The 12,746-nt window shown below is 34.5% G+C and overlaps 1 protein-coding gene across 4 annotated transcripts in view; it reads right to left on the bottom strand.

The window, feature by feature from the left end:
• The window catches only part of USPL1 (ubiquitin specific peptidase like 1), a 38,345-nt gene that overhangs the window by 17,881 nt on the left and 7,718 nt on the right, over window positions 1-12,746 (bottom strand). For all 4 annotated transcript variants that reach the window (XM_081280186.1, XM_081280187.1, XM_081280188.1 and 1 more), the window contains 2 exons: window positions 6,071-6,671; window positions 1,365-1,475 (listed from right to left, as the gene is read on the bottom strand). In XM_081280186.1, coding sequence (XP_081136312.1) covers window positions 1,365-1,475; window positions 6,071-6,671 — 712 coding nt within the window. The remainder of the gene's footprint in view (window positions 1-1,364; window positions 1,476-6,070; window positions 6,672-12,746) is intronic.

Raw genomic sequence — 12,746 nt, 5'->3', positions numbered from 1 at the left:
TCTGATTAGGGCAGAAACACCTCTTCTTTTAGTCACACCTCAGGTTACCCTTTGGGGGGAGATGGGATGCGGAGCCCCTCAATTTGTATTCAGAGATGCTTTGGAAAAGGCTAGTTTGAAATGGGTATTCATGCAAAACTTCTTTGTGAGGAATAGGGTGGATTACAAAGGAGCCTGGTGAAGTTTTAGGGTGATAGATCTATCATGAATGGAGTGATCATTATACAACTGTATACATTTAAAAGGTTTTACTATATGTAAATCATACTTTGATAAAAAGAAAAAATATGTATCCCACTGGAGATCCCACCTGATGATAAACGAGAACCGTTCTTTAAACCAAAATGAGGTTATGCCAGAGACTGGCATATAGAAAACCTGTGTATTTTAAGTGGAAGGCAAACTCATATGTAAAAGTCTATGAAAAATTAAAGAAAACTAGGGGGTAGACTGTGAGACAAACAAGTAGGTCAAAAGCTGTCAGGTATGGACAAAAGACATTGCTTCTAGATACCATATCTAGGCCTGATGAAATAAATGCCATTCACTGAGAGGAAAAAATAGAAGGCACTGATATTTTGCATAATTGAGTATAGGTACATACTAATACAAAGCACCATACATTATTAATGGAAGAGTTAATACACAAAAATAAAAAAGGGAAATAAAAAGGCACTCCTCGCAAAAAAACAAAACAAAACACCAAACACCAGTGGCTCCTTCTTGTAATACTAAAGGCATGTAGAAAGATCTGGATGGAGACTCTGGTTTCCTTGCTTCACTCTGCTCCCACAAGGCCAAAAATCAATTAACAGAGGACAAAGCAAGTTCCACTCTTATACCCTTTTTAAAGATGAAAAAGCTTTCCTGAAAGGTCTTCAGCATAGTTCTCTTAATATCCCACTGGCCAAAATTGTACCACATGTCCATTCTTAGAATCCACTGGTAAGATAAGAATTACTAGACTGGTTTAGATCTGATTCTTAACCCTACCCACATATATGAGCCCCAGCACTGGTATTTACTTTTAAATTCCCTACATATTTCATGATGCACAGTCAAGTTTGAAAATGTTGAATTAGCCTATTGGGGTAAGAACTGGAGAAGCAACCAAGGATGTGCCCTCTAAATATTCACCTGGCTCTGAGCACTGCATCCACTCTCAAGAGGTAGAACACCAACCTGCAGATTTATCTAAACAGCTGTACACACCAAAGATTCAATCAGTGGTAGACTCCTAAGATAAACTAGCCAGATTCCTGCTCCCAAAGAATCCGAACATCCAAAGTACTAAACCAATATTATACCTCCTTATGATGTACACATTTCTATGATAGATGAGTTAAGGTACATCAATTACTTACCCAACGTGCATCTAAGCTGGGGCTGCAGTTCAGTAAAAATTTCGCCTCTGACTTCATTCAGACAGGTCTCTATCTCTGTGAATATTTTTGAAGTAATTTTATACTCTCCATCTATAAATACATTCAGAACATTATCATCAAAAAATTTCTCATCAATGTATATCTTTCTACATAAAATTTAAGACATTAATAAAAATGGAAGTTTATTAATTTGTGCAAACAGAGATAAAAGGCAAACGTAAAATTACAGTATAATATATAATTCCCTTTTTATTTGTTATCAGCACAGTATCATTAGCATTTACTACCTGAATAAAAATATCACCCAAATAATCAGAGGTCTAGTAAAACATAGGTTGGGATCATTAGTGTTTCACATTTCAGGTTGAATTTTTTGTTTTGTTTTTAAGATTTTGGAATATCTGCATATACATTTTGGGGAGAAGAGCTAAATCTAACCATGAAATTCATTTATTTTTACACAGAGCCTGAAGTTAATTCTAAAATATTGTGTTTTGACTATGACCTGTCACATGAGGTCAGGTATGAAATATTCCTACTTTGGCATCATGTTGGTACTCAAAAGTTTCAGTTTGAGGGCATTTTAGATTCAGATTTTTGGATTAGGAATATTTAAGATATTTTTGTCCATCTCTGAAACAGCCGAAGCTCTCTTTATATGCAATTATTACTTACACTAGAGACAACTTCTAATAATTTACTCCACTTTAAACTTTTCTTGAACCTACCTAAGTCTTAATGATTAAGTTATGATTATTTTCCTGATATCTAGCATATTTCCCTTCTTCCAAATCCTCCTTTTGGGGCAGGTAGAGAGGGTCCTCAATAGCATTACAGTTTTTATGCAATTCCACATCCTCCTTTGTTCATACAAATTTGCTTCATTAAGCACAGGGAGACTCAACAGCATGTTCAGCCAGAGGAAGGAGAAGTTGTGCTTCATTTGTGAAAAATGTGACAAAAATGCATTCTACTGTCATGTATAACTAATTAGAACAAATTAAAAAAAAAAAAAAAACCACAGTGGGCTAGCTGCACCCACTGTAACCAACAATCATTCCCTTATTGCTAGACATTTCTTTTTTCAATATCATAAATTTATAGTAATAACATCTTTGGGCACATATCTATCCATATTTTTGATCTCTTCAGGGTTAAAGTCCTCAAAGTGGAATCACTGTGACAAGAAACTAGCCAAGATTAATAAATTATTTTGAATATAAGCCTCCATATACATCCAAATACATCCAAGACTCTGGTTACTCTTAAGCAACAAATGGATCTTCTCTTGAAACTCTTACAAATGATACATACAGCTTGACCACTCTCTGCTTAAGTGTTTCACTAATAAAAATATCTCGATTGTCCTTAATAAAAAAAGTAAGCATTAACCCAAATTTTTAGTTATTTGATGATGGCAAAAAAGAAAATTTATAATGCAAAAAAAAGAAGTCGAATATAATTAACATACAGATTGTGAAAATACAGTTATTCTATAGAGTATAACAAATATGAAATTAATTCTGGTATTTAATTATTGCTTTTCAGCAATAATTGACTGAACAACTGTCTCAAAGCATGTGGAAAAGACTCTGAGACTTCTGTAATTACATAAAACAGAAATAGAAGAAAAAGCCAAAGGCAAAAATGCTTATGAAAGCTGGGCAGGATGGCACACACCTATAATCCCAGCTACTCAAGAGGATGAGGCAGAGGACCGCAAAAAAAATTTCAGAAGGGTTGGGATGTAGTTCAGTGGTCGAGCACTTGCTTAGCAACTGTGAGGGTCCTAGTTTTATGCCTAGTTCTAGGAGTAAAAATTTTTTTAAAAAGGCTTATTTTAAAAATTGCAAAAAAAAAATTTTGCAAATGAATGATGCATGAAAAAATTTAGTTTCAGGGAAACTTGAATCGAAACAAAAATACTCTTTACAACATCATAATTTTTTTTTTAACCTTGGGATTAAACCCAGAGCCTCCCACATACTAGGCAAATAGTCTACCATGAACTACATCCCCAGCCCTTAGATTTTATTTTGAGACTGGGGGTTTCAGTAAATTGCCCAGGCTGGTCTCAAACTTGGGATCCTCTTGTCTTAGCTCTAGAGTGGCTACTATCACAGGCATGTGCCGTCTAGCTCAAAGCCAAAGATGGCTAGAATACTCTGAGATATTTTCTTCCACAAAATGAAAATAGAACTATATTAGTATAACTCTCCTGAACCATAATATTCATATTTTAACATCCCTCTTGACATCAATGAGCAATACATTCAAAAGAATATATACATATTTGTCATAATGTGAATCTAAAATAGCAAAAAACAGTAAGCAACCTAAATGGTCCACAGTCAGAAAGCAATGTACAGGATCCATACAAAGGACTGCACAACCAAAGTCACATTTTTTAATATATTAATGAATATGAAAATACCTACAATGTCAAGTGAAGAAAGCATGGTATGATGTTAAATCTGTCAAAGAAAATATATGCATAAATAAGATCAGGGAAAAAATATACCAAGACACTTCAAAAGAAATTCAATAAAAATGAAGATCTTGTCCTTCCAGACAGCAAGACTTTAAAAAAAGTCAAAATAGTGTGGGTATAGGGACAGACAGACAAAACTAGGAGTTAACAGTTGCACATACATAAGACAAACATGGTATGGCAGGATCAACTGACAAAAGGAGGAAAGCTAGAAAAACAGGCTACACAAATGAGAGAAAAATGGATCTTTACTCCATACCATACACAAATATTAACTTCTGCTGAATTAATAATTTCACTGTCAAAAACAAACTTTATGATTTTTTCAGTGACAACAATGATCAATGTCCAACTTCCTGTTCTCAGGAAAAGGCTTCTTTGCCACAACACTAACTCCAAAAGAAAAGCTGAACACTTTCCTGTATATCAAGACAGCTTTTAAAAAGTAGAAAAACAAGCCGTGCGTGGTGGTGCACACCAGTGGCTCGGGAGACTGATTTTAGAGGATTGCGAGTTCAAAGCCAGCCTCAGCAAATGTGAGATGCTAAGCAACTCATTGAGACCCTATCTCTAAATAAAATACAAAATAGGGCTGGGGATGTGGCTCAGTGGTCAAGTGTCCCTGAGTTCAATCCCCTGTACCAAAGGAAAAAAAGTAGGGAAAAAAGATGTATCTGAGAGAAGATTCAGCAACAAATATCTAACATAAAAATAGCAACAAGGATATTCAAAAATTCATACAAATCAGTAAGAACACAATGACCAACAGAACAAATACGGATAAGACACTATTAAACACTTCACAGAAGAGCGAACATATATGGTCAATGTACACATGAAGGGTAAGATCAAGCTCCTGAAATCTGGAAATGCAAACCAAGACCACAGACCACTTCATGACACTCAAATAGCAAAAACCTCAAGTGTAAAATCACTAAGAGAAGATGTCTTATAAATTGCTATTGGGAGTTCCTGACTGATACAACTACTTTGGAAAACAACTGCCATTATCTGAATGACTAGACTCAGATATGGTAAATGCATTACTATGGAATATGCAAGAGAAACTCTCCTACTATTCCTACTATCTATACTCCTGGAAAATTATCCAAAATGGTCACAACAACAGTATTTATAATGCCAAAACAAGAACCCACTGTCCACTGACGAGTAAATCACAGCTGGTCCTCAGTACCTTCAGACTCAACCAACCATGGACTGAAAATATTTGGGTGGGGGGGATTGCAGCTGTACTGACTGTACTTGTACAGCCTCTTGTTCCCTTGCCATTATTCCCTAAACAACATAGTACAGCCACTGTTTGCATCACATTTGTTATATTAAGCAATATTAAGTAATCTAGACATGATTTCAAGTATATGGGAAGATGTGCATGGGTTCTATGTAAAAATTAAACCATTTTAAATAAGGGAATTAGCATCCTTGGATTTTGTAATCTGTAGGAGGTCCTAGAATCGATTCTCCACAAATACTGAGGGAAGAGTACATTGATATATTTCCAAAATGAAAAATACCATACATCAATGAAAATCAACAAACTGCAACTCCAGGCAGCTTCATAAACCCTTAAAAAAAGGTTCCAGAGGACACACCATCTTTTTTTAAAACATTCAAAATAAACTAAATTTGGCAATTTTAAGAAAAATTATTAAGTAGTAGTGACAAAACACAATTCAGGATAATGATTACCTTTGGGGGAAATGAAGGGCAGGATGGGAGGTACACATAGGTGGACTGAGTATAAAACAATGTTTTAATTCTTCTTGGGTTGAAAAGTAGGTTTCTGAGTATCCTATCAACTTGTAGAAAATTAAAAAAAAATATATCCCTCCCTGTAAGGATTCTGGAGGGCTGTAGGATTACAGGTGATTTTTACTTGCTTCTTTATTCTACCTTTCAGTAGTTTAAAAACTTAAAAGATTTTACTTTGATGGACTGTGATGACGACTACTACCCTGACAACCACTGCTTCTTTCCCCCTCACAATTAGTTTTTGAAAGATGACCTTTGTGGCACTCATGATGCTGTGGCCGGTGTTATCTCATCTTCATGACACTATCCTTGAGTTTCCTGCTCCTAGGAAACCCTACTGATGGCATCTTTTCCACATGCTTTGAGACAAAACTCAATAACATCTTTAAAAATTAAGGAGAAATAATGTACTACTACCAACCTTTAACTCCATCCAAATGATTGTTATACAGAAGCTTACTTGCTTGATCATATTTTTCAAACAACCTCCAAAATACAGATTCTTCCTTAGAACACAATTTAGTCACAGTGTTCTTTAACTCTTCCAAGTGTACCAAAGCTGACAAGAGACAGTCTAACCAACATAGAGCATTAGTATTTTTCCACTGGACACAGAGAGTCTGGAGAAATGGCATTTCCAGTTCAGATGTATATCCTTCATTCTGAGGGGAAATTCCCCCAGTTTCAGAGACATCAACAGTAATAGGATCTTCTTCAGCCATATCAACATTATCAGCGTCCAAGGTCTCATTATGATCCAAGGAATGAGCAGTTCTAACTGAATTCTGTTGACTACTACTATTGGGTAAGTTTGACAAGATTTCATCATATTTGCGGTTCAAAACTTGTTCTCCATCAGTAACAAGATGATTTCTAGTCTTTTTGGAATTTGCTAAAAAAGGTGAATCATTACAGATGGTTTCTAAGATCTTTCTTTTTTGAGGCTTATTCGGAATGTGACAATCTTCCAAATCAGGAGAAATTAAATTATTAAGTGATTTAGAGCCCAAAGGATAGATGCACTAGAAAAGAAAAATAAAATCATACAATTACAAAAATTCAAATAAGTAAAAGTTTTACTTTACAGTTTCTAGTTTCTACACTATGAAAAACAAATTTTTAGCATTAATTTAACATGAGAATATATTTATCAATCTAAATTTGAAAGAACTAATGACAAACACTATTTAATCAAAATGTGGACCCCCCCAAAGAAAAAATTTTCCTAATGAATTAAATCTAAGGTTTAATCTGAGTTATAACTAGGGTAAGATAACAAAGAAAACATATTTATGTTAATAAAAAAATCTAATTTCAAGAATATTAAAAAATTTCAACATTGTAAAGAAGACTGAGGACCACTACTCTTTTGGAACAAACAGTGTAACATTTTAAAAATTGGAAAAGTATGGTTTTTTTTTTTGGTGGTGGGACTGGGACTGAACCACCACCCATTAGTACTCTACCACTGGATCATATCTCCAGCCCTTTTTGAGACGGGGTCTTGCAGGCATGTACCACCACACCTAACTTGGAAAAGTATTTTCAAAGTTAAAAAACTGCATGGATTAATTTCTGTGTTTCCTATATTTTAACACTGAGTATAAATCTAAAAACATGCTATTTTAGTTCATATGTAATGGGTTGAGAGAAAAATTGCTCAATTTTAACAACTCATCAAATCTAACTGGGCATTAACACAATTTCAACCAAATTCCAAAATGTAAATACATCGTAAATCAGTGAATTTTTCTTAATTTTCAAGACCACCAAAACATTCTACAAGATAAATTCAAGAACCTATACACTAAATGCCCTCATTTAAAATATATATTTTGGAAAGAGATACTGTAGTTCAGTGATAAAGCACTTGCCTAGTATAGTATGCAAAAGGCTAATTCAATCCCTAGCACTGAGAAAAAGTAATTTAAAAAATTAAATGAATAAATAAATAGCATACTACAGGGACACAGCCACATGAATGTTTATAGCAGCACAATTCACAATAGCTAAATTGTGGAATCAACCTAATGCCGTTTTGTAAATGAATGGATAAAGAAAATGTGGTATACACAACGGAATATTATTCAGCATTAAGAGAGTACAAATCAAGGCATTTGCAGGTAAATGGATGAAGCTGGAGAATATAATGCCAAGTGAAATTGGCCAATCCCAAAAAACCAAATGCCAAATGATTTCTGATTTAAGGATGCTGATCCATAATATGCTGTGGGGCAGGTATGGGGAGGATTAAATGAACTCTAGATAGGGCAAAGGGGAAAAGGGGAGGGAGTACGGGTATGGGGTAGGAAAGATGGTGGAATTTGATGGTCATTATTACCCTATGTAAGAAAACATGAAAGATGTGAATCTACTTTGTGTACAACCAGATATAAAAATCGTGCTCTATATTTGTAATATGAATTGTAATGCATTGTTGTTATATACAACAAATCAAAATTAAAAATAAATATATATTTTGAATGGATGTTGTTTAATGATGTTCAATTTGTCACAACTCTGACATAATAAAATTATTTCTATGATAAAAAATTAAATTAATAAATAAACAAAACATGCCTTTTTTCTATACAAGTTTGGTAGACCGCTACACTTTGGTGGCCTTCAGTGAACTGAAGAACCATACCTTCTGGTAACTGATGTCCTCATATTGTCAAGTCCTCTACACAGACTGGGCTTAGGCATTTACTACCTTTGATGGGACATTTGGACACAAGATTCACATGAAGGTCTGATAAGCACTGGCCCATTCTTGTACTCTTGGAGGCCCTTCTTCAGTCCCAGTTTTCATGCAGTAAGAAGCCCAATTAGTCTCAAGAAAAAGAACTGAAATTCCCAGCTGGCTCCCTAAGCTGAGCTCCCAAACAGCACTTACAGTCAGACATGCAAGCATTTTCAGTCATCACAGCAGATATTGTACATACAAGGATAAGAACTGCCTAGAGAACCCACAGAATCATGAAAATAAAGCCATGCAGTTATTTAGTTTTGAGGTAATTCACTTCATAGCAACAGACAAGTGAAATGCACTGAAATCCCTCATCTAGCTTCTTCTATACAGTGAATACTATATTTAAAATACTATATTTGCATAGGCCTGCAACCCCAGCTAACTCTGGAGGCCAAGGTAGGAAGATCACAAGTTCAAAACCAACTGGGGTGAATTAGCGACAGTTTAATAAAAAAGGATGGGCTAGCGATATAGCTTAGTGGGGAAGCATTTGCCTAGAAAGTGGATGCCCTGGATTCAATCCGCAATACTTGGGGATCAGGGTAGGGATGAAGGAATACTAACTTGACTAACAATTTTATATCTTGAGATTTCTCAAATCCTACCCTATGCCAGGAAACCAAAAACACTTTAAAATCAATAACAATGCCAGATGTGGTGGCATACATCTGTAAACCCAGCAACCTGGGACACTGTTGACAGGAGGATCACAAATTTGAGGACAGCCTGGGTAACTTAGACCCTCTCTCAAAATAAAAAATAAAAAGGGCAGGGATGTAGTTCAGTGGTAGAGCACTTCTGAGTGCGATCCCCAGTATCACACACACAAACTAAAACTAAAATCAATAGCAATAATTGCATTTTCAGAGTCATAAAAGATTACATTCAAAAATATTGAAAGCAGGATCTCAAAGAGATGTTTGTACACCCATGTTCACTGTAGCACTTATTCACAATATCCAAAGGTAGGAAAACAACCCAAATGTGTGATGACATATATGAACTGATAAAGAAAATGGGGTATTATCCATTCAATAGAATACTATTCAGCCTTAAAAAAAAAATAAAGGAAACCATGTCACATGCTACAACACAGATGAACTTTAATGACATTATATTAAGTGAAATTAATCAGCCACACAAAAAAACCACATACTGTAATGATTCTATTTATATGAAGTACTTAAGAGTAATAAGATGTATCAAGAACTATGTAATGTTTTGAACAACCAATAATAAAATTTTTTTAAAAAAGAGTAATAAGATTTATTGAAATAGATCAGTGGCTGCCAAGAGCTAGAGTGAAGGGTGACTAGGGCATCTGTGTACAATTCAGTTGTGCAAACTAAAGAAAGTTCTAGAGATATACTGCATGACCAGGTGAGTACACATAGTACTCCTGAACTATACACTTAAAAATGGTTAAGATGTTAGATTCTATAATTTTCTGTCACAATTTTAAAAAACAGAAACAAAATAATTTTTAAAAAAATTACCCAAATACCAAAACAAAAGTCCTTCACCAATCTCAAGCAGTCAAGATCTTGGTGTATATACATACTGCTTGTATCCCTATTTAATGAAAAATAATAAACTATGAGGGTCTTGGGCTACAAAACTTAGTGCTTGTATCCCTATTTAATGAAAAATAATAAACTATGAGGGTCTTGGGCTACAAAACTTAGTGGCCTGGATGGTTTCCACACTTGCTTTACAAATGTTTTCACTGACTTTTTTTTCTATAATCTCTACTCCCATCACTAGGGCAACCAAAATTATAATTTGTTTTTACCATAAGTTTTCCCTTTTATAAATTAATACTTTTATATTATCTCTTTGCATCTGACTGTAGTTAGCATTTTATTTAAAATGTAATAACTAGAATAAAGCTTTTTAACTTAAACCTAATGCTGTTTCTCAGTGATTTTTTTTTTTTTTTGGAGCAGCTTAAGTAATTTCCTGTTTTTATTCCTGAAAGACAGTAATAAGAAAACATGTTTTGTTTTGTTGTTGTTGCTTTTTTTTTTTAGTTGTAGTTGGACACAATACCTTTACTTATTTATTTTTATATGATGCTGAGGATCAAACCTAGGGCCTCACATGTGCTAGGCAAGTGCTCTACCTCTGAGCCACAACCCCAGCCCCTATTGTTGCTGTCTTTGTGTGCAGTGCAAGGGATCAATCCCAGAGCTTCTCACATGCTAGACAAGTGCTTTATCCTGAGCTACATCACCAGCTATCATTTTATTTGGAAATTAATTAAGCTTCAGCCAAAGAAATTATAAAAATAATTTATAAATATCTTATGCCCTTTCCTTCTTTTTTCTTTCTTTCTTTTTTTTTTTTTTTTTTTTTTTGGTGTTACTGGGACTATTTTCTATTTTTTAGGTACTGGGGATTGAACCCAGGGGCACTTAATCACTGAGCTACATCCCAGTCCTTTTTATTTTTTATTTTGAGACAGAATAGGGTCTCCCTAAGTTGCTTAGGTCCTCACTTACTTGCTGAGACTGGCTGGCCTCCAACTTGTAATCCTCCTGCCTTAGCCTCCCTAATTGCTGAGATTAAACATGTGTACCACTGTGCCTGCCCTTTTTGTTTTGAGACAGGGTCTACATTGCTTAAGGGCTTGATAGATTGCTCAAGTGGTCTCAAACTTATTATCCTCCTGTCTGGGTCTCCCAAGTGGACAGGATTACAGGTGTGTGCAACCATTCCCAGCTACTTATGCCCATTTCACAAATGAACAAGTATTTTCTTTGATGACTTAACACTATTTAAAAATCTCTTTATAGCTGAACAAAGTGGCACACATCTGTAATCTCAGCTACTTAGGAGGCTGAAGCAGGAAAATCACAAATTCAAGGCTTGCCTAAAAGCAAGATCTCAAAAAAAAAAAAAAAAAGAAAAAGAAAAACAAAGTATGCAAAATCCTTTTCATTATAAATCTTTTTCTTTAAAAAAAAAGGACTGAATAATAAAATCCTCCAAAATAATGAACTACTCAAAAAAAAAAAAAAAAAAAAGAAAGAAAAGTTAAAACATTTTAAAAATACTTGAAAAGTTCCAATTTGGTATTAATTCTAAATTAGTTTAGAATATTAATTTTTTTTTCAAATTAAAAAACATTTTAACATAAATAAGCAATTGGGCTGGCGTTGTGGTTCAGAGGTAGAGAGCTTGCCTAGCATGCGTGAGGCATTGGGTTCGAACCTCAGCACCACATAAAAATAAAACAAAGGTATTGTGTCCACTCACAACTAAAAAATAAATACATAAATAAGCAATTAAAAGGGGTTCCCACATGCTTCTTCCAATTTAGAGCAAATACATGCAAAATGCTCAGCGGACTCCAAGTTTTATAGAACTCTTTACATATTATGTATTCAGGGGTCTTATGGACTATGAACCAGCAAACTTTATCTATAAAAGGCTAAAAAATAAACATTTTAGGGTTTGTGAGCTACACAGTCTCTGTCAAAAATATTCAATTCTGCTATTATAGTGCAAAAGCAGCCACAGATGTTATAAAAATGAGCATAGCTATATTCCAATAAAACTATTTATACACATGAAATTTGAATTTCATGATTTTCATGTTATCAAAGAGACTTCTTTTGATTTTGATTTTCCCCAACCATTTTAAAACAGGAAACTCATTCTAGCTTTTTATCATACAAAAAGAGTTTGCTGACCCCTGCTGTAAACCAATCTACTTCACAAAGTACACTAGGCTCATATTGTTGATTAGTAAAAAAACAAAACATTTAAATTAGATCAATAAATTACTCCGGTTCTGTGTGTGTGAGAGAAAAAGAGTTACTAAAAGTTGTACCCAGGGGTGGTCAATCACTGAGCTACACCCCTAGATCTTTTTATTTTGAGACAGGTTCTTACTTAGTTGCTGAAGTTGGCCTTGAACCTATGATTCTCCTGCCTCACCTCCCAAGCTGCTAGGTTTATATAGGCATGCACCCACATGCTTGGCTCAACTCCAGTTTTTTTTTTTTAAACATTTGCACTGTATATACTTAAAATTCTTGACTATATATTTTCTTCTATCACCTAAAAAAGAATGCTTAAAATACTAAAAGTGCAAATAACATATCCAATCTTAATAGCTAAAACCTACTTCCTGAAGACAGGAACTGCTCTATTGTTATTCTCCTTGGTTAAAGAGCTCTACTGAATATCACTTATGTATTGTTCCAGGAGGGCAAAAGTACTTTCATCTAAAATCAATAAGATTTTCTCTTTCCAATGGTCACAATTCCACAACTTTAAGTTAACTAGCAAACACTCTAAATATAGCCTGTTATTAAGAATGAGCCCATGAAAAGCTCCT

Source organism: Spermophilus citellus, assembly GCF_964194105.1.
Source record: "Spermophilus citellus genome assembly, chromosome: 1".
NCBI lineage: Eukaryota > Metazoa > Chordata > Mammalia > Rodentia > Sciuridae > Spermophilus > Spermophilus citellus.
This window is presented reverse-complemented; position numbering and strand designations above follow the sequence as displayed.